Genomic DNA, 23,296 nt, shown 5'->3' with positions numbered 1-23,296 from the left:
CTTAACCTAAAAATGACTGAGGTTTGGGATACAATTAAAATAAAACATTTAACTTCCACTCCGAGAGCCTGCTAGTGAATTTGTCTGGAGAAATGTCACCATGCAATGAAAGGGAGAATTTTTCATTTTATTGAATTATTTTTTTATTCATACAAAGAAATTCACAAAAATATTTAGAATCCACTTGTGACAACTAAAGCTGAGTACTACATTATTAAAACAGAATGACACAGAAATGAGAAGGGTGTTAGAGATTGTCTGCTCGGTCCTAAGCGCTCTGTACAAGTACTGGTGTTTACGAAGCCTATCATTTTCTTCTCTGATTGCCAAGCACATATAACTTCGGCGAGACACTATAGTGAAAACAGGACCACACAAGCACTGCTGTTTTTTGTTTTTTTTATGCCGTATGACTGTCCACCATGCTCATACAATCTCCTACCCATCATGCACCTCTGTTACTGAGGATACCACTGGCTACAAGATCTTTGAACTTTGTATATGGGCAATCCTTGTTGATTAAAAACACGCATTGCAAATAGTACAAATTTTTGGACAGAATACTACACCAATAATGTATAAAAATACTAATGAACCTCCAAAAAATAAATCAACCTGTGAAATTTGGTCTAAACGCACATGTAAACTGCAGATCGAACATCTGCGAAAAGGCAGTGATTCTGACCCGAAGCCTGCATATGTTTGCTCGTATATATTCCTACAGAAATCTACGTTTTAGAAACGCTGTAATCGTTCTAGCAGGTCTTGGCTACATAGCAATATGCAGTCCTGTGGCTTCTTCTCATTGTAAATGAATCAAACAACTGAAAGGACCTAACAAGTCAAAGCATCCACAGTGGCGTTATCTAAAAGCGAACCGGGGCAGTGTGCAGAGCAGTGGTGTCAAAGTCTTACATTAAAGTGTCCCCCCCACCCCCAGACATTCATCTGTCAGCCTTTGCAGGTTACTCACCTGACCTGCATTCAGATATACAAATAAATACTGTATTTTTTTACTTATAGAAAAACAGATCATTACAGTTTAAGAGCCTAAAACATAATCCCACCCTCCACAGTGTCATTGGTAAACCTCGCAGCGTTCTCTATTTATTTACATCTTTTCTGAAAAAGAACAACTGTGCCCAAAAGTCAATTCACTTGGCTGTTAGTGCTGAAGGTCTTCCGTCAATATCCCAGTGCTGACATCATCACCTGTGAAAATGAATTCATTTTCCGCTCCAGTCTTGGCCTAACAGGACCATATCAGCGTCTTATATTAGTCAAATGGACTCTTTTCCCATCCTCCTCCTGTTCCTCAACTGTCATTTCCTGATCGCTGATTCTGACCAGTCTTTTCTCTTCCTCGTCTTCATCCATCTGATGCTTTGGCTCTCCCTCTGCCTCTCTTTCATCCATGGCTGTGTCTGGCTGCATGCGTTTCTCACCGCTGGCGCCATCTTCTGTCACGTCGAGCACACTGCACAGCTCCATTTCATGGAGCTCCACGTCAAACGGGGCAGTGGGAAGCACTGAAGGAGGAGATTTGCAGCCAACACATCCCTGCGATAAAAAGGGAAAGACAGAGCAAATTTGCCTTCAGAGCATGAAGGACAATACAACAGAATATTCTTTTATATATTTCTTTTAATATCTTTTTATAATTATTATATTCTATATGCACTTCAATAAAGTTCTATCTATCTATCTATTGAGAGGCTTTTTGTCGCTCAAGCTAAATCTATTTTTAGAACTTTTGCATTTTTATTATGATGGACACTAAGGATAGTATTTTAATGATCTACTGCATTTTATATTCAAAAATAATACAAGGGTCAGAAATTATCCCAATAGAATATGTCAAAAGTTTGCCAGTTTTATATATGATTTTTTTTGTCCATTATAAAGTGACACCTCTTCAAGGTAGGTTATAACAATATCACACAAATTAAAACATCACTTAAAGTATTTCATGGGAAATAATAAAAAAAACATTTATAACCTCTTATTTTTTTTCCTTTAACATAGCTTCAGTGAATCCTTAAAGCACTTTAGACTTTTTTGACAATTACACAAACTCTTTCACTTTCTTAATCATGACTGACAAACTGTTATGAGAGAAGTGCTGATTTAAATGCCCAAACCAGATTTCCTGATTGCAACTCACGGATATATTGATGGCACGTGGCAGGCGTCCCGTGCGGATCCAGGGGTGAACCTGACTCAGCTCCCTCTTCTGCTCCTCGGTAAAACGCGGCTGATGCTTCTGCATGGCCTTCAATGCAACACTATCCTTGCTCAGTACAGTGTCTCTGTCTCTGTCACATACAAATAAAAGCCATTTAATATATAATCAACTTTCTAGCATAAAGTATAGGTACAAACTGTTAAATATGTAACATGGGTACACGTCTTAAAATAATTAATAAAGATTTTAAATGAGCACAGGTTTTGCATTTGCTAACACCTCTGCATCGACCTTGACATTTGTGTTTATATGGGTTTTTTTTTTTTCAACCTGATGGGCAGCTGATAAGTCATCATGATCTTCTCGTCTGTGTTGGCCATAAGCAGCCATATAGGATCCTGCAGCACACACTTGATGAACTGCGCCTCTCCGTTGCCCCCAGCTGTCTGCTTACGAGAGTGGTCATTCTCCGACGAGTCTATGCTGCCGAAGTACTTGCTCGTGTGGCTGCTCCCTGTTGGGGAAGCGAGACACCATGTAATTCCGTGGTTTTAACAGTATCTAATTAATGCCATGGCAATAAACAGTTTAATTTTTTTTATTCAGCAAATCCTTGACCATGGCATGATGGGCAGAAACCAAATCTACCATATCAAACATCAGCCTGATATCAAAAAGTGTTAAAAGTGGTATCATAAATAAGTAATGAAAGTAATTCATATTTTCCAACCATTGTTACCATATATATATTACAGAAATCACTTCTATTTTCAAGCATTACTTACTGGTTCCACTTCCAGAGCTGCTGCATCCATTGGAGCCAGACCCTGAGGAACCCAAGCCAGATCCTGAGGACCCTGTACCCGAGGATCCAGAGCCTGAGGCAGCTGAGCCTGTGCCTGATCGCGAGTCTTCCTGCAGCAGCAGGTCAAGCAGATCACTGGAGGAGGACATGGCATCCTGATTGGATTCGTTGGCTTCTCCCTGAGAAGAGAAATAGTTTCTACTGAGTAAGTTAAAGGGAAAAAAAAGGCCACATTACACTAAATACAAGTGCATGCTCTAATAAATAATAAATTCTATATTGAAGCAGACTTAATATTATAACTTCTGATATAATTTTATCACTTCTAAATCTTAGTCCAAACATTATTTAAAAAACTTTCCCATTTTATTCAAAATTGCATATAAACAGCATAACTCCTCTCACATTTTCATTCTCTTTGGATTCTTCTGCTGGGCTTCTCTGATTGGCCACTGCTGGACCACCAACCCCGCCTCCTTGTCCACCTGTAGAAGGTGTGGTTTGCCGTTCCCCGAACGCCAATGCAGTTGCTGCCTCAAGCCGACTGGTTGGTGACTCCTCCAGCTGAAGCAAATTCAGAGGGGAGGAGCAACGGGATTGGAAGAGGGGTGACTCTGTCCCTTCTCTTTCTACTCCTCCTTCTCTCTGGCTGCAGGACTGAGGTGTGCTACAGCGGGATGGGTTTTGTGGGGCCGCTGTTACTGTTTGAGTCGGTGCTGGCGGGGCAGTGCCGGCTGTGGGGTAGTGAAATGACACATTGGGGTTGTAGAAGGGTTGGGGCATAGTTGCGGTACCAGGCTGGGCCAAGGCTGTGCCAATTTGAGGAAACATGTAGTTGGGAAGTACCAACGCCATCATGGGGTGGACCATGGGAGACCCTACCTGAGGATTCTGAATGGGAAAGCGAAGGCCAGTATGCATAGATGGGTCAGTGATGGGATGAGAGAGAGGTGAGAAAAGTGGATAAAGGGGCAGCATGCCTGGTGGATAGGGCACAGAGGGCAAACTATTTTGGGAGCCCACTGAAGGAGGCCATGATGATGAGGTCGTTGGTGGAGCCAGAGGGAAGGAAGGGTTAGGTGCTCCCTCTTGTGCAGGGGCACCTGTAGAGAGGCTTCCTGTTAGGCCTGACTGGCCTAAAGAGCTTTCCTGCTCTGACGTCTCCTGATGTTTCAATCTTTTCCCCCCTCGACCACGTCGACGACTACTGTGTGCGGGGTAATCGCGTGAACATCGTGCACCTAAGAGAGATAAAGAGAAACAAAGGGGGAATTTTAAGACAGATGGAGAGATGTTTCTAAAATGACTTTAGACATAAGAGCACCAGTGAGGGGTGCATGTGTGGAAGCCGTGCCACACCAGGTTCAGTCTCAGGCCAAAGAAGCATTTGAAGCCCTGTAATGCAACCTTGGTGGGAAATCATATAAATCATATACCCCATCTATATGATTTCCCACCAAGGTTGCCTTATAGGGCTTCATATGCTTCTTTGGCCTGAGACTTATTTGTTAAAGGTATTGTTAAAAATCTGTGGTAACTATGCACGCTATGTGCTATGTGCTTTTTGAGCATCTTATTTGAGTCTTATTTGTCTGTTAGCATAGAAAAGTAGGCATGATTGGAGCATCAGAGATGCGCACGCTGTGGTGGGAAAGACATTTTTATTGGACTGTAGCAGTGATCCAAAATTGCCATCTCTAGTGTGACATTTAATGTGTTGGTGGAGTGGCTGGAGGTCCAGTTTTAGAAAGGTATGACTAAAATCACCCATTAAAAATATCCAAAGAATCCAAATGGGAATGAAATGTTTGACGTAACCCTGTAAGTACACCAGCCGCAATTTACACAGAAGCATTTACTACCATTTAGATACAAGACCATGAAGCGATAAACCCAAATTCTTTGCCAGGCTTTTAAGTTCACTGATCTTGTTTCAGACTAAAGGTATGATGAACAAAAACGTTCCAGGATGAGAAGATGGTAAACATCTCTGAATACTCTAATGCATTCTCCTTTTAATATCCTGCTGTTATGACCCCCACATGAACTGTTGCAGTGCACTTAAGGAGCAGTAAAAAAAAAAAAAAAAATCTATAAATTGTGTTAAAAAAATGCATTGTGTTGATTACATGTGTAAACCTGATATTCAGAAGCATTACTTGTGAATAAGTAATGTGAATTGGATTGTGTGTAAATCCCACTTCGTTGTGTATGCAGGTACTTGTATCTGTACCCTCTTAACCGTACCTCTGGTGATCGGTGTGGTAGTGTGCCGCCGAAGTACTGAAGCTGGGTCGAACACTCTTAGCTGACTCAGATCCCTAAAGCGACACATGAAGTTCTGTTCTTCTTGCTGAGTGTGTGCAGAAAGCACCTCTTTGGTCAGTCCCAGCCTTCCTCCTCCACTTCCTCCTGCTCCTCCTCCTGCTCTCCTGCCTCCATCTCTCTCAGGTGTAACAGCAGGGCTTGGTGGAGTTGGGGGAGGGGCCAAAGATGGAGCTGCTGCAATGGCAAGGGGAGGAGGTGATGGAGGAGGAGGTGGAGGTGGAAGGGTATGAAGGACAGGAGGAGCAGGCACAGGAGTTGTAGGGGCTTCCTCCATTACAATGTCTGAGAGAAAACAATAAGAGTCTATTAAAAAAATCTTAAAAAGGTGCAAAAAAAATACTTCATTTTCATCATACGTACATGAACGTGCACAGCTGCTACCTCGAATTACTCACAATCTCTACTTAGGTAAAACTGAAGAATTAAAAGCACTGTCCACTAGATGGTGCACTAGAGCCAAAATATCTTGGTCCAATTGGTTTCCATGTCGGACTACAAATGCTTAGAAATTTGTACTTATAGCTACATTAAACAGACCGATGAGCTCAGTTTACCCTTTAAAATGTAATTAATGCATCTTAATTCAAAAAACGATAATGTACATTCAAAAACATTTACTAATCTAATAAATACACAAATCAGACTTTCTATAGGTTTAAGGGGGTTCGGAAAAATTCTATCAAAAACAGTAATAGAAAGATACGGCTACTGTTATCACTCAGTAATAGACTAAAGTTGTATACAAGAATGTGATTTAGGATAAAACATTATTCAGGAGCAAACACGGCTTTACATGGCTCTCTACTGCCCCCTTCTATTTATGCCGGTACTGCATGAAATAGATGTGCAGTGTTTATTCGTGACCATGGTTATCATACATGCATCAAAGTGTAGGAAATTGCACATATAAATTATTCCAAAGAGTATTTAACATGTCATGACTACACAGAACGACACAGTCATACACATAATACGTACAGTACAACGGCTCACCTGACTCTGGGGGTTTCTTGTCTCCCACATGGACAATGGTACTGCTGAAACTGCACTGGGACGTTACTGATGCTACACTTTCTGCCTTACTGTGTAAAGTAAGGGCTGGCAGTGGCGTACTCTCACTAACCAGAGCTACTGATGGACCTAGAGCACGCCCACACACAAACAATCACACACAGGCACACACACACGCACACACAAACAGCCACGCATACACACACACACCGACGATACTCCAAATTATAAATTGCACATTCTTTCATACCCTATTTGTCTTTTTTTTTAAAAAACTTCTCTTTCTAAATCATAGTGTGAATCAAGAGCACTGGGTGAGGCACGATGATTACCTTTAGGGTTGCTGGGGGTGTCCTGCTGCTTATCATCATCAGAAGTAGATGATGCAGTACAGGAGGAGGAGCCACACTTCCTTTTAACTGTGTTTGGGACATTGCAGCTCTCCAAATACCTACGGACAGAATTCCCGCACTGTTATTGTACACACAAAACCGTTATCTTGCTTTCTTACTCATCAGTCTGCATCGGTGACTGTTGATCTGTTTTATATTTGGTCTGATTCTATTCCACATTTGAACGATTAAAAAACAAAAACCATACGCTAAAGAGTGGGTGGGACAAAAGAACATTCACTGCAATAAATACTAGTAAATAATCAGTATTTTTATAACCCATATTGTTCCTGAGTAATCGTACATCATCGTGTTCTTAAGCGCATTCAATATATGTACATCCCATTTAAAATTTAGTCCCTGCAGCCCCTTCTTCCACTAGATTTTGAGATGTGGTTATTCAGCCACAAAGGCATTAGTAAAGTCAGGTACTGATGTAGAATGGGAGGCCTGGGGTATTTTTATGGCATTTAGCAGATTCCCTTATTCAGACTGGTGTGAAGTCAGCATTCCAAATTCATCCCAAAGGTGTTCAAATAGGGTTGAGGTCAAAACTCTAAAGCAGGTCACTCCAAATCCTGGAAGACAACCCATGTAAACCATATCTTCATGGAGCTGGTTTCATGCACAGGGGCGTTGCCATGGAGAACCAACCCTTTCCCTGTTGTTCAAGTGAAGGGGAACTTTAATGCCACCTAACATGTGGTTAGAAAAGTCAAATGTCCCAATACCTTTGTCCTTGTAGTGTATATCTAGACAACTTTATATTGCAGTTCTTCTGTTATCTCATGCTGAATTGGCATTAAAATATACTGCCTGCATCCCAAAATGCATTGCAGGCTAACTTATGCCTTTGGAAAATATTTACAATCAACTTTAAATTGCCATGTTCACACAAAGTATTCAGAACTTATGAAACCCACCAGGAATTGATTTACAGATCAAACCTTATCTATTTAACGGGTCCAAAAAAGAAAAAAAAAAAAAAAAAACAAACACACGAGGGCTGTTACAGTGGTATTAGAGGAAAAACAGGAGAAGACAGGTGCTGTTTGTTAGAAATAAATTTGCAGACTACATTAGCATGCCTCCCTGCACATCGGCTGCTTTACACACTTTAGATGTGTCATAGAAACAGGAACACACACATCTGACTGCACACACTTACCGTATAATGCTATCCAGGCAGTTGATTTGCTGGTAAGAGTACGCACTGGGAGGGTCCTTCCTCACCAGCTGAGAGAGGATCGGATCCTTTGAAGGTGGAGCCACATCTGGCACAGTGTCCACTACAGCTCGCAAGGAAGCTGTTCAAAAAAGGCATTTTTTTTATAAGCAACTGCTGAACAAAAACGTGCAGAAAATCTCTCACAGGTTATGTTGTAGATGATAGCATCAGTTTTCTATGTACCTGTGGTAGTGTGTTTTCTAGGAGGGGGACGGTTACGGGACTCGATAAACACTTGTTGGCCGCTTGTCTTTACCATGTGCACGTCTTTACAGATCTGCTGGAAGGTCATCTGTTCAAATAGAAGACAGACATATGAAACCTTAAGAACTAGCTCACTGTGGGATTTAATATGCTACTCTTTATCTCTCTTTACATTTGAAATTTTTAAGCAAGCACTGAATGTGTTTTAACTTTTTAACCAAAAGGTAATTTCGATCGCCACAGATGAATAACAGCTATTCCAAAATTAGCATAGTGAAATTAACTGAACGATGAGAAATTTCACTCATATCCACAGGCAGAGATATATATTAAAATTCAGCCTTCTGAGAAACGATGGCTGCACAATGTCTTGCTTACGGCGTTAATGCTCTTTTGGCACAAGCACATTTTTTTTTTCTTTTTCCCCCCCAATAGACTGAACCAGGAACCCATGTTTTCCTTACAGACTCATCTACTTGATGAACCACTGTCCAAGTGAGGGCTTAATAACAATTAAAATAAACTGAGCGTATTATGAGAGTAAAATTGAATATGATCTTGACGAGGACATTTTTGAGTCGTTTAGATCTACAGCATTTTGACTGTAAAGTTTTTGTGTAGTCTGTGTATGTTATCATATTCAATTTCTACCCGAAGGCCAAATTTCACCTCACGACAGAACCTCACAAATCTACGTTTATTCGATCCTCATCAACTCCTAAACTGGGTCTAATTTGTAATAAAGATAGTGTGATCTGTTTATTTTTTCATATTGCAAAAGCAATTAATTTGCCTATTAAACTGTTCAAACCTGCTGTCCAAATCTCACAAATGTAATAGATTAGACATATCTTAGGGTATAATGTGCATGCTGACCGGTTTACATGTAGCTCGGAAAAAATAGACTGATTTACACCCATTTTGGGCCCCAGTGTGTATGCGTGTGCTGACCGGTTTGTGAAGCTGAGCCGGGTCCTCCATAGTGGTGCCGTTGCTCTCTGATGATGAAGTGGCACTGGGTTGCAGCTCGTGGGAGCCGTTACTTGCCAGACTGCCGTAGCCCTGTGAGCTGCTGCTGTGTACAGGCTGAACCAGGAGCCGGTGTATCTGCTCGCTGAGTTGTGCGATATCTGGTGTCACGGTGCTCTCTTCGAGAACTCTTGGCAGAGTAAACACATCCTCGTTCAGTGGAGAGCTAAAGGAACAAAAAAAAAAAAACAAGGTAGTCACACAGGAAAAAGACATATGTGTTCTTTGCAGACCAACATATCAAACATGGACACATGAATGTATGACAGATTGTTGAGCTTCCAAAAAATTATTTTCCTCAGATTCAGAACTGATTTCTGTAATTCATCTACAAATGCTCTCCAAAAAAAGAGATCTAAAACAAGGGTAAACTTCATTCTTAAACATTTAGTCCCGATTTGCTCTTATAATTTCCTCCACTCTTCTGGGAAGATGTTGCACTAGATTTTGAAGTGTGCTAATGGATGTGTGTTTATCAGCTCTAAGGGTATTATAAAAGGCAGGCACTGATGTAGGGTGAAGAGGCCTGAGGTTCAGTCAATGTTCCATTTCATCCCAAAGGTGTTCAGTAGGGATGAGATGAGAGCTCTATAGCAGGCTACACAAGAGCTTCCAATCCATATCATGTAAACCAGATCTTAAAAGAGCTCAGGGTCAAGTGAATGCTAAATTGTATTATAGCGCATCCAAAGACATCTATACAACTGTGTGCCTCCAGATTTGTTGTAACAGTTTGGAGAAGAAACGCATATAGCAGGAAAGGTCAGGTGACCCAATCCTTGTGTCCATATAGTGTATGTGAAGCCCATGGACAACAGTTATGTGCACCTGAACTGATTATTAAATAGGATACATTACTATCATAATAAACAACACCGACACTTTAATATCTGTATGCTTGCTGTGTAAAGAGGATTGAGATGCTTGTGTGGGTGGACAAAAGAAAAAGGGAGACTGTTTACATAACCATGTGAAAGTTGCAAGTCAAAAGGGGGAATCGTGTGTTTTCGTATGTAAGACTGGAACAGTGTATGAGTCAAGGTATATTAGGACAAGATTATGGAGTCAAGCTGTCTGGGGGATGACATAATGCATGACAGAGGGGGTAAGGAAATAATGCTGTGGGAAACATCAACACTGTGTCTATGTTTGTCTAGAGAGCTGCACATGGTATTGCATGTGTTACTGAGTGGTTGATGTGGGTGAATCGTGATGAACATTGCGGATGGCTGTGGGTGTACGTGCATGTAGGATGCACATGCTGATGATTTTCAATTTCTTGGGCAAGTCCCAATGTCCCCGCAAGGACAAAAGTATCTGAGTTTTGACCTTTTGTGTACATCAGGCCTTTTCAATGTGCTGAAAAATCACAGGTATGTGGAATCTGATTACTCAAATGAGAGAAAGCTGTATGCATATTTATAGTATGCATGTATACTACTACAATAATTTAAATTTAATTCACACGGGCATTTCTGTACATTTTTAGTGTATCCAGTATGAATTGCAATTTTTATACATTTTAATTAGCACCATCGTATTTCATCAGTAATCTAAACTTTTTCAAGGTAGTCATAGACATTTTTGAGCATGCTGAAGCCCTTACGTTCTGACTTTGTGGCGGCCCACGATAAACGCCACCTTCCTGCTCCAAGGGTTAACAAAGGAGGACCAGGAGGTGTCTATCGTCAGATACTCCCCATTCCGAGCACACATTCGCAATGGAGAATGTTCAAACGGCTGCCCTGCAAACTGCAGAACTACAGAAAAAAATGTTTAAATGATAAATAATATTAAAATTTCATGTAAATGTAAAAAAACAACAACAACCAAACAAACCACAAACGTACACGCTTTCCTTTCCTAACAGGCAATCACAAACAATCTGTTAAGTGTCATTTGGCTATTATAAATCAACAAATCTCAGATAACAAACATAAGAAATTATATTCAGGTGTGTTAAAACATTTTAAGAAACTGTGCATGGAAAACAAACCCTTATTTGCACTCATCTAAAGATCAAAATGGATGATAAATTCTATATAGGCAAAGTTTGTGTGTGACATTTAGTTATTGATGTTACAACACATCATGATAATCAACTGAGTTACATAAGAGGAACGAGACTCCTTTTTGTGTATTTTTTGACCAATCTGTAAAAATCCTATGTGAACTTGCTACTTGAAGGTCTGCACAGTTCTCATAGCTCACCGTTCTTGGCTAAAAAAGATGCTTTTACAGAGACGGTGATGATGCTCTGGATTAGTCTCCCTTACATCCTGTCTATTTTGTTTTAATCAGGATCTATCTTTAAATATATATATTTATATAATAATATTTGTATTATGCAAATGCACTACACCCAGAAAACTATATTTCCTATGCATGTCTATCAAATAAGCGATTTTAAATACTAGTAAGGGGACTCTTCTGTCTGCAGGTGAATCATAATTTCTTCTAACCACTGTCCTCATACTCTCTTTTAAAAACTGAGGTGTCCACTATATTAAAAACACCTACACACGTATGCTGTTATGTAACCGTGTAACAGCAGCGCAACACAAAGGGAAAAACAGACACGTGAAGAGTTTCAGTTAATACTCACATCAAACATCAAAATGTGGAAATTATTTATGACTTTCTGTGGCATGGACATTGGCGGCAGATGGCTTGGTTTTATTATTTCAGAAACTGTTGATCTCTTTGTATTTGCAAAGCTTAAGTCACAGAGATCACACCTTTTCTTTATTATTGTGTTTAAAGTACACTATAACTGAAGCTTTTGTCCTCTCTGTAGATTATTGAATGCATTGTGTTGCTGCCACGTGACTGGCTGATTAGATAATCGCATAAATAAGCAGGTGTTCCTATCAAAGTAAGTGAGTACATACAGTACGTGCATGGCGTGTTTATTTTTAGGAGTGGAGCTGAGCACTTTTCTAGGCGGTGGTCCGGGCGATTTCCTGGTCGGTGAAATTTTAACAGGAACACAAGGGGGAACAAAAAAGAACACAGAGGAAAAAGTGAAAGAGAGAAGACTCACTCTTTTTGTGAATGGCCACCATCATTGGTCGGTCCTCTGGGTGTAGACAGAGCAGCACCGGGGATCCCACCAGGTCCTGAGGCAGATAACCTAGCAGCGGCACAGCTCTCTCATCAACCTCTTGGAAGAGGCAGCTGGGCGTGTGACTGGTGGTAAAGATACGCTTGTCTGGAGGAATGCGAGGAGCTGGGGGAGAGAGGAAAAGAGGTTTAGTTAGAGAAAAGGTGCGAGAACAAATCGAGTCACTGCAATATGTGGATCTACTCCTGTGCAGCAACTTACTGCTGAAGTCATGCTTATGTAACTCAGTAATAAGGGGAAGAGGGTGTGTGTCTTACCCTCGTATCCAGAGTGCACTCTCTCAGCGATGAGCAGACAGCAGGGCTGGGGGTCTGCAGTGTCAGAGTCTCGAAGTGTAAGCAGGTAAGGGGTCAGTCTAAACGGGTAATATCGCATGTCTCCACTGGAAGAGCCATCTGCGCTGATTCTGCAGAACATGGACTTCTCCTTGGTGTACTCTACAGCATGGGATGCTACAACACACACATACCAAAAAAAAAAAAAAAAACGGTTATTTCTTAACATGCCCATGCTTACAATTCATTCATTACATTCATTATAAATACAATTACATGGCTGCATTTACATTTTAACAGTGATTAAATCCATTCTAAACATTTCCAGCCTCGTGTGCAGGAAATATTTTCCACTGGACATCTATGCAAAGCTTCCACATACCAAATAGATGCTCAGGCTTCGTTAATTAGAAAATTACAAGACTAAAATCAACACGAATACACAAACAGAGACACCCCCCCCACGCACCAGATCCGATGCAGGATGCCCATGGTGGTAATCTGCAGGGGGCAGTGCTGCTGAAGAAAGTGCTGACGTCCTGAGGGGCGAGGAGCTCTGAAAAGAGCGCCCCCTGCAACTTCTCCGGTTTACTTCGCAGCAAAGACGAACCCTGCGGCGAGATGTAAACAACCTTCCCCGACAGGAATGACACGGCCATAGAGAATGTATCCTACAAGGAGGAAGAAAATGCCTGAAATTCTGATTTGACGGTTACCATGTTACACTGCTACATTTTTATTACATCTTTATTTTTTTACGTAAAATGCGATATTTCAGAAGTTGACAAGTCATTAAGTGTGCTCGTACACACTCGATATGGTCTCTTGACAGTTCCCCCAACAGCCACAAACTCTCTTTAATCATACAACTACCAACTAGAAAGAGTGAAGGCCAACATGATTTCTCTGAGACGCATGATGACAGCCGTTACATCTATCACACTGCTGCTCATGCTGCAGCATGGTACGGCATAAAAATAAAACTGGACGGAAGTTCCCTTATGCCCCCCCCAAATTCGAGCACTGTATGAAACTATATAAACTAGGAGTTATAGCCTTTAGAATAAAGAAGTGAAAGACAGACAGACAGAGAGAGAGAGAGAGAGAGAGAGAGAGCATATACATTATCAAAATGATCAAGAAAGGGAGAATAATGGACGTTGTGTGTGGGCACGTACTGTGTTTTTCAGCGTATATTCTGAGGTAATGTTATCGAGCTCTTCTATGGTAAATGTGGAAAGATCCAGGCTGCATCCATGACACTCTTCAACATTCCACTGGTGATAATACTCCTGATTGGCTGGGGGGGAAAGCAAAGATAGATAAATAATATTTTTTTTTAAAGCAGGGTAAACTAGAGCCCACACTGTCATAGAGTCATGCTTGTCCCCTCACCCTGGACTTGTTTAACACAGTTTAGTGCGTATTTGAGGGCGTTGAGGGTGCTGGAGCGTCCTTTGGTTTTCCTCTCTGCAGGCAGACGAATCTTGAGTTCCTTCAGTGCCCTCATCAGCTCTTTTTGGGTCTGCACACGAGCTGACTGCTCACTGCTGCAGCCACTGGTGGATGAAGGGTCCTGCTCTGAGCTTGCACTCAACAAACTGTATGCCAGTGAGCTGCTGGGAGGAGACGGACTCTGGGAATTTGAACTAGGATGAAGTAACACAAGTAAATAGAAAGACAGAGTACATACATGGTTCATGATAATAAGGTCCATTTAACATAACTTTCTTTGCTCTATGTCTGTATCTGACATTAAACATCTCTCACCTCTTGTTGCTCTCAGTTGTCTCTAACATCATGCCAGAATCTTTGCCATTATGACTTGAGGAGCTCTGGTAACTTCGCATGGACTGCCTTCCCCTGGAGCCGTTCTCTCGCTCCAGTCCTCCTTCACTCTCCCTTTCTCCGGAGTCGTTGCCGCTCGATAGTGCATCCATGTCATCCGAATTTGGCCCTCGGTTATCACTGGATAACCCTGTGGGTCCTGACTCACCTCCTGAAGATGATCCTGTCCTGCCATTGGCTGAATCGGATGATGGCGAAATGCCACTCATGGCCGGTGAGCCGGTCTGTGCAACCACTATTTCTTCCTCCTCGGCCCCTCCAGCTCCCATTCTAGGAACATTGCTGGGGGTGGAGTCTGAGCTGTCATTACTCATAGTATGGTGAGAATACCTGGTGAAATGTCTCACCAATTCCGCTTGAAAAATCAACAGAATTTAACTAGGTTGGGCTGCAGGAACTGTACAGGTGAATCATTTTGGGTTGAATCTTCATGTAAGTGTGTGTGTGAAATATCAAATATTTTGCCTTTTTTACGAGCTTTAATCGTATTAAAAGTGGAAAACCTGCAATTGTCAGCCTCTTGGGTGAACGCCGATGAACTGCGACTATCACTTTCGTGTGAGCAAGAAGTAAACACACAGATAACTTCAGAAACACTTAAGGCCAAACAACATGCAGGCAAAAAGGCTGCTTATGAAACAGTCTTGGATGCAGTCTTGCTGGCAGATGGACGCAAAGTGTGTGAAACAGAAAAAGCAGCAGAAAAAAAACAACGCATCTGAAAGACTCAGCTCTCCATTTTCAGAATCTGTTTGTTCTTCTTATCCTTTTTTCCTGCTCGCTCTGGTCCTATATCCTTTTTTCTAGAAGCTGGGAAGAAAAAAAAGGGTCAATTCAAAAGAAAAGAATCTGAACATAACATTTGGTCTTGCTCTTGAATCATTCTGATTACTTTCATCATTTCATAAGCGGTTTCATCAAGCGCGCAGGTACGTGTTCGTAAACAAGCGCGTTACAGGTCCTTTGGAAACGCTTACGTTTACACAGGCAATTACACAAAATGACAGTCAAGACTGCAATCACAGCAAAAAGTCGCTCTTTTAGTCATCGTATTTATCTTACTGCAACAAAAATAATAATTATTAAAGCTGTCCTTTAGCCCTAACCTCGTCGTCAGACATGTCTGGGTCTCTCCGCATAAAAAAACTCTGATCTCTGCCATTCCTTCAAACACAATTCTAAATATTTATGTGTTTAATCTGCCACAACCCAGGAGCTGATCTGCCATTGTGAAAAGTTACACAAATCTCTGAATAAAATGTTCTCATATTCACTTAGGACTCTGTGTACAGCCTGTCAGTCAAAGACTAATCAATGTTTAAATATGATGAATCAATAGAACCTCTTTCTTTGGTTGCATTAAATTATCACCAAGTCTGAATCTTATATACACACACACACACACACACACACACACCATTTTTTTTATTTCACCAAACTGTATTCTTACAGTGAGATTCCTACAGTATTGGAACAGGTATTTCTAAAGGTCTATCTCGATATGTCTTTTGTGGAAATGTCTAATCTCTTAAGATCTTTGGTACACAGAGCATGAAGTTGCGTTTTTTTTTTGTGTGTGTGTGTGTCATTCTCGCGTCTTGGATCACTGCTGATGTTATGAAGGATTTTTCTTGCTGTTTTTGACGATGCTTATTTTAGGGTTAACTTATTTACAATGCAGCCATCCACATAGATATTTACTTTATACCAGTGTTAGAGATCCACCCACAGAGGTTTTCGGTAGGTTACATCACGAGTACTGCTTGGCTCGAAGATTATTGCTTATTGGAACCTGCAGTCTGTGGACTTGATTTCCAAGGGAATATTATAAGACTTGTTAAAAATCATGATAAACAAGTGCAAAAACTGTGACCCTGATCATCATGGAAACAAACTGTTCTTTTTTTTTTTTCTGCAGGTATCCACATACTTGCAGCCACAATCCTCACTGGTTACCTCAGCAACTAAATGTTGAGGGATGTACATGAAAAGAGCGGTAGTGCAACGAAGACATAGCTTTTTTTTATTTTTTATTTCCCCCTTTTTTGATTAGGCACTCCTGTGCATTATTGAGATTTATCTTTGAGTTTTGAAATTTTATATACATTGTTCATTGCAATACAGACCTGCCCACATCTACTACTATATGGTTTATGTAGGTACTGATTTAAAGGAAATAAAAAAAAATAAAAAAAAGGTCGTTTGACAATCCCAGACTATACTCTTTCTACAAATTTCTTGAGTTGGAGAAGAGCAAAAGAGAGGACAATAAAGACACGGTTGCAAAGATCGAGTTTATACCAAAATCTTGCTAGATCAAAATTACTTTGCAAGTTGTTAGGTTTGTGTTATACTGTGATCTGTGCTAAATCCATTAAAAGTCTATAAAAACAAAGTCAAAGTATATGCACAGATATTTCTTCTTTCTTTCACAGACTTAAGTTATGGGATAGTTTCAGGAATTTTTGACTTGTGGTTTACCTGGAAATCCTGGTGCACTCTTGTATCACAAACAAGTAATGGTGATGGAAAACATGCATCTAAAAATTCTTAATTCCAGCAGCTAGACTGTATGGTGTGGACTTTCCCCCAGCTATTAATACATTTCTCTAAAAATATGATCAACAGTAAGATCATAAGTCAGAAGAATAAGTCAGGTGTAAGTGTCAGAACCACAAGCTGCATCTGATAAGATGCCATGTGTAAACATGTCAAGTCAGGTTTATTTCTATAGCGCTTTTCACAACAGACATTGTCTCAAAGCAGCTTTACAGAAATCAACAGTTAAGGTGAGTGATGTGTATTTATCCCTGATGAGCAGCCATGGTGACTGTGGCAAGGAAAAACTCCCTTAGATGTTATGAGGAAAAACCTTGAGAGGAACCAGAGTCAAAATTTGGGTGACATCAAGAGTTTGATCATAAATTTTCAACAATACAGAACACTGGAGAGAGAGTAAACATGACTGAGAGAATCAGAGATACATAAAGCATGAGTCCCCCCTTTATTATGCACTCCAGATTCTGATATGCTCCCAAAAATATAGAATGGAAAATTCCGCAAATGTTTGAGGAACTGAGATGATACAAAGTATCCAAAAATTTGTTTGCACAATCAGATGGTTTTATTTAAAAACACGCATAAGCACAAACGCACTATCTGCGTGTGGTCGTGATGCTCTTCTGATAGAAACGCGTTTTGCATCTCGATCAGTCGCCATTAAAGACCAACAAAGCCATGAATATGAGCATTAATAAACCGGAAGCTCAGTGTGCTGTGACGGAAATCGCATCTCTCTCTATTAAACCGTTTATGTACAGTTTTGAAGTAGGCTCTAAGATTGCTCAGCATGCTAACCAGTGTTCGGGCTAATTAGAAAAAAAAAACATCAGTCTGCTTTATTACATAAACATTTATGACGAAATCAGGAGACACAGCCTGATTTGCACGTGTCCTCCAATTGATCATGCACGTCATTCCTCCATCACGTGCAAAAGCTCTTAATCTCTAGGAAGCAGGTAGGCATGTAGGTCTTAACTAGAAACTAAAGCACCTGCAAGTTTACAAACACGTCCCACCGAAACCACTTACATGCGCCCATCGTGCACCAGAACAAACACAGCACTGCGTGCATTCTCTCCGGCTTCTGACCAAACCAGGCGCTTCTCAACAACGCCGATAAGAACTTCCTCTCCATGGCTGCGACGCCGCGCGCACGTTCGCTGTACCGAGAGACACGGGTCCACGTGAGCGGGAGCGGCGTTTTAATCCGCCCCTGCGCCAACGCCGTCCTATTGCGTAAAAGGCTTTGGGACGGCGCGCGCGCTGATTGGTCGGAAGCTCGCGAGGGGGGAGGAGCAGCGTTCTGGTAAACACAGCGTGCACGTGTACGAAGCGGTGGGTTCCGTCGGGGCTGGGCCAACGCTGATTGGTTGAACTAACTAACCAATCACAGAAGGGCTTTTTATTTCCCAGATGAGAAAATAAATAGTGAGTAAGTGGAGCAGGGTCAGTGTGTCCGACACGATCCCAGATCATTCGAACCCTTTCTTCTCAATCCATTCTAACTCTCGCACACATTTTTCATCCGTGAGTCTGCAGAACATACAAGCAGAGAGCGCGCACACACACACACACACACACACACACACACACACTTTACATGAATTACCAACTCACACAGAAGGTACAATTTTCATGTATTTGTACACAAACCTTTTCCCACATAGGCCACAACACACACACACACACACACCAATACACGTAGCCATACGTGTTTTTTTTTCTAAACAAAATTCTACCCATATCGATCACACTACTTAAATGTAGTGCTACAGTAGGTGCAATTTTCTCCATGTTTTCCACCCAAACTTCATGATCATTAAAAGTCAACAAAAGACTGCACTTCTTAGTTCCGTACAATACTTCTCTGTTGTATCAGGTTTATGTAGCTCCGTGTATCGTGCTGCTCTATTACGCTGCACCATTGCCCTGAAATAATTTCACAATGTGTATGAGCTACGTGTCAATAAAGAATGCAGCAAACAAAACCAGAATTGCAGAGAAAATACAATCAGCAAGCAGCGAACTCTAATAAGATTTCAGAATGGCAAATATGTTTGGTTTGGAAAGTGGAGAACCAGTGCTAGAAGACCTGAATGTACAAGAAAGATGGAAAACTAAAAAAAAAAGGTGATCAGATACTAGAGCATGTTATTCAAAGGAGAAAAAAAATAAATAGGAAAATTTTCAATAGGGAAAATAAAAATAGTGGTGCTGCAGAAGGTTGTGTCTGAGGAATGTGTTTAAAGAACTCAACCAAGTTGTCTAGAAACTCAATTCCACAGAGATTTTGAGCTGAAAGACTGATAAGAAAATTACAGCGATCATTAAATGGAGTGTAAACCAGTGTTTAATCACCTTTCATGTTAATTAGATGGTGACAGCGTTTGATGGTGCAAAAAAAAAAAAAAGAGAAGAAAAATGTAAAGAATAATAAGGAAGGAACCATGACACCCTCCCTGATTCTCAGCAGAAGTAGATGTCCCTCATACTGCTGAATGTACATTAGCATGGAGATGTATGTTTAGATCTTGTAAACACAAGCTGGTTTGTGAAAATCATGGATATTGCTTCAGTACACATATGCTGTGTGGAAAAATTAAACATTATTTTAATGAGTGAATAGTTATGGTTATGAACGTCAGATCCAAAATCCAATCAAATGAACATGTTTATAATTACCCTCAAAATAGTATCTGACACACCAAATTGAGTCACTGCTTCTATTCTTTGAACCATGCATGAACAATGTTCTGCCTTTCTGAAGTGTCTTGCTGATTCATCTTTATTATGCAGTTGAAGTGAATATTAAGATGGAGGACCATGATAATAATTTCTCGGGTTATATTTAAGAACCGTAGAAATATTCCTACAGATCTACTGATCTAAATTACTTTTACTTATCTATCATATTATATGGTGCTAATATAAAAATGAATTGTTCTCTTATTAGATAATTAGCAATGTCCCACATTTAGCCAAACGTTGCCCTCTCTGGAAGAGAACTGCTACTGCAAGCTACTTAAAGAGGAACGTAGTATAATGTTGGCTGTGCTGATCTCTTCTCCACTGCATGGATTATGTCATGACTGTCAGTGGTCAGTTAATCAAACAGATTCAAGGCTGCATCCCGAACTGAACAGTGCGCTAAGGACTGTTACTGAAAAGCATTAAACCCACAAGTTAATCATAAACCCACAGTGACAAAGTACACCAGCAGCAAGCCTTTTGAGATGTGGCCTAAATATTTTGCACTCTGAGGACATTATTATCTGTTCCCATTTCCTCAGTATTTCAGAAGTGTTATGAGAGTGAAAAAGTTGATAGTGCACATTGATGTGACTGAATACCAGATGAGTAGGTCGGTGAATTTCACCAAAAACATTGTGCATCTCAGAGGTCAATACAGATGCAACTAGCCCATTCAATTCCATGCTAGCTAAAATACACCATGAAAAACTAAACAATTATGTATATCTAATTCCGATTTTTTTTTTAGATAAAGTGGCCGAATAGAAGTCTCAGATTCTATATTCATTATTTAAGTATACACGCTCACACATACAGTCGTGTACAAAATATGTCTAGCTAAGCACTTTTTATTTGTATTTCGACCCACAGGATTTGACGAAAAGTATTCTTTGATGATCTGACGAAAAGTTTTCTTGATTCCTACTCTTTTTTAACCTTTCCCTCTGCGATTCGTGCCATTTTTTGTCTTTAGCCATGACCAAATATAATTCAGTACCATAATCATACATTCTAAGAGATAGTTTGCAGGACAATTAACATCTTTCCACAAGTATTGTCTTTGGCCCTGTTGTCTAAATTAAACACAGTACACCTTCACTGAAGAACAATCCAAAGAAAATCATGAATAGCCCACAGAAAAACTGCACATTTATGTTTAAATTAAGCAAAGTCATGCTTTATTGTGACCATATAATTTCAGCTTTGTTACTGTTTTACTGCACACCCCCCCTAGTTTGCCACTAATAACCAGAATCTGCAACAGATTCTGTCGCACAAAAGGGATTTTCTCAGTTTGTGAGAATTACTGTAGAGGACATGTTCAAGTACTGCTTTGAAGCACCTTTAATCATTTAATGCACTTCGGTTGAACTTTGGGAACTTGCAATTAAAAATAGTACACAGCTGCTGTAATACAAACGAGTGAAGGCTTAAATGGTGATACTCTGTTATTGGCCACTTGTGCTACTGACTTCTCCCATCTAACTCAAAAGAACTGGGGACCAGAGGGCTTTTGTTCTTCACAATAGCTGATAAAGCCACAACAACTACAATTTCTTGATAAGCTAAATGTTTTTGCCTACCATAGCGCTAACCCATGTACTATAAAATGGCTATTATGCCTTAATAAATACAATAGTCAGAGTCATGCAGAAGACAACACAAAGGAAGAACAAAGATAAACAGATATGCTTAGACAGAATGCTGTTAAATGTTATTTGCAAATGTGAGTAAATATTTAAATATAAATGAATCAAGTGTCAAGTGGGGAGTAATTCAGCTTCTGAATAAAAATGTGTGTATGTTAAAAGTGCTCATGAAACCACGATTAGTGTTTTGTGGCTTTATGTATAAGCCTCATGGGTTACAAATTATTTTTAGTTTAGGAAATAAACTAAATTATTTAGGAACCTTTTTGATAATATTGTACATATTGTACTTGTCCACTCAGCACCAAGTCATGTGTATGTTTTGTAGTCATAATCAAACTATGATTACAGTATCAGCTACTTCGCATTAAACGTGGGTCATTTATGCATGTATCCTGCATGTTTTTTCCATTTAAAACCCTCTTACATATTTAATTTTTAAAAAACAGTTCCAATCCACGGAAATTGTTGGAAATCTACTTGAAACCAAACTAGACAAAGTCAAAATTCTCTTAAAAAAGCTCTTCTGCTTGTTAGGAGTTATTCTGTATCTCAAACATAACTTGGCAGGAGGTCAGCCAAGCCAAAATGAGATACATCAATACAATACAACACATACATTTACAGCTCTCAAGCCAATTCACTTAGACACTTGGGTCTAATAGGAACTGGTCCAGTTGTCAATTTTTTTGCAAGAAAAACCTACCAGAACAAACGACTAGAGGAAAAGGAATCAAGTGAAATGTTCATAAAAGACATTAAATCAAGATGTTTAAACAATCATCTAAACGCAACAACTTTTAAGTAAATCGTTCGTGCCATAAGTTGCTTTGGTCACCTATGTGTATCAACAGGAACCCTTCCTTTCATAAAGTGTGACTCATTTTGTATATTCAGGTTAGAGTTACTTTGTTTCAATAGAGGTGGGTGGCTGCAGATGGCGATATGAAAATGGCTTCTCATAAGTTTTGAGTTTGGCCTTTATTTATTACAAGTTATTCTTGTGGACTTCACACTTGGGACTTTTTCACCTTCATACAACCCCTAGTACGTAATGCCAATTCATGATGAAGAAACAGTATTTCAAACACTGGTCTGGGTACCACAGGTTTTCTAACATCTAAAAGTCAATCAGCCCCAGCTGAAGCTGCCCCTCATGAGGTAAGCATCTGCTTGGCATTTAAGTTTTCTCTCACAATTCTCATAAAAACCTTCCTGATGACTTGCACCTTGTCACTGGCTGCAAAGTTATCTGGAAATGTGCTGTTTGCCATGTATAAGATGTATCGACAAGGTAGTCATTTTTTTCCTACCATCTTAATTATTTTCCATTTGCATGCATTTCCTAATTGACTAAAAACCAGCTCTGAGAAAGCAAATCTTTGCCATTCTTTAAATGCTTTTGAAATATTTACTGCCTCAAACTGGCTCAAATGTCATCAGATTTTATAAACATTCAACATATGGTTTTGGAAATAAAATAATGAACATGCAAAAAGAGTTTTACTCGAACTAGAATAAAGCATTCAATAAATGAGCACAGAAATCACGTGTGAGTACACCACCGAAAAACATCATCTTTATGTCTAATAGTCATTAAAGTAATTCTTGTTGTGATTTTATTTTGTTGTGTGCCACAGGAGCCCCCGTCCTGATGCACACGTGTCTAATATAAATTACAATTTATTGTAAAGGATACAGCAATCAAACATAGCAACTTTTTGAAGAAATGGTTGGTAATTGTAATACAAACTAGCGTTAATAAAACACTATTAGAAATAGAATATAAGCTTTTTGTAAGTATAGTGTGCAATATAGACTTTGCAATTGGATGTAACAAAACCGCAACCCTGTAACATCAATATTCATTGAGGTAATGCTGACGTACATCTAACATGGAAGTAG

The 23,296-nt window shown here is 40.0% G+C and overlaps 1 protein-coding gene across 2 annotated transcripts; it reads right to left on the bottom strand.

Annotated features, from left to right (window-relative positions):
* Positions 1-106: 106 nt before the first annotated feature.
* Positions 107-18,185, bottom strand: per1b (period circadian clock 1b). Of its 2 annotated transcripts, XM_046851288.1 has the most exons (19): positions 18,021-18,185; positions 14,352-15,239; positions 13,977-14,230; positions 13,760-13,881; positions 13,051-13,252; positions 12,564-12,758; positions 12,226-12,411; positions 10,789-10,942; positions 9,105-9,348; positions 8,133-8,241; positions 7,890-8,028; positions 6,662-6,780; positions 6,312-6,458; positions 5,238-5,600; positions 3,396-4,231; positions 2,971-3,169; positions 2,516-2,699; positions 2,165-2,315; positions 107-1,560 (listed from the first exon to the last, which is right to left on the bottom strand). In XM_046851288.1, the coding sequence occupies exons 2-19, from the start codon at positions 14,741-14,743 to the stop codon at positions 1,264-1,266; spliced, it is 4,293 nt and encodes a 1,430-aa protein (XP_046707244.1). In that variant the 5' UTR covers positions 14,744-15,239; positions 18,021-18,185; the 3' UTR covers positions 107-1,263. The 2 variants fall into 2 exon arrangements, with proteins under 2 accessions (XP_046707244.1, XP_046707245.1); XM_046851289.1 differs by lacking the exons at positions 6,312-6,458; positions 18,021-18,185 and having other exon boundaries at positions 14,352-14,792.
* Positions 18,186-23,296: the final 5,111 nt, after the last annotated feature.

The sequence above is a fragment of the Silurus meridionalis genome, chromosome 6, assembly GCF_014805685.1.
Source record: "Silurus meridionalis isolate SWU-2019-XX chromosome 6, ASM1480568v1, whole genome shotgun sequence".
NCBI classification, from domain to species: Eukaryota; Metazoa; Chordata; class Actinopteri; order Siluriformes; family Siluridae; genus Silurus; species Silurus meridionalis.
This window is presented reverse-complemented; position numbering and strand designations above follow the sequence as displayed.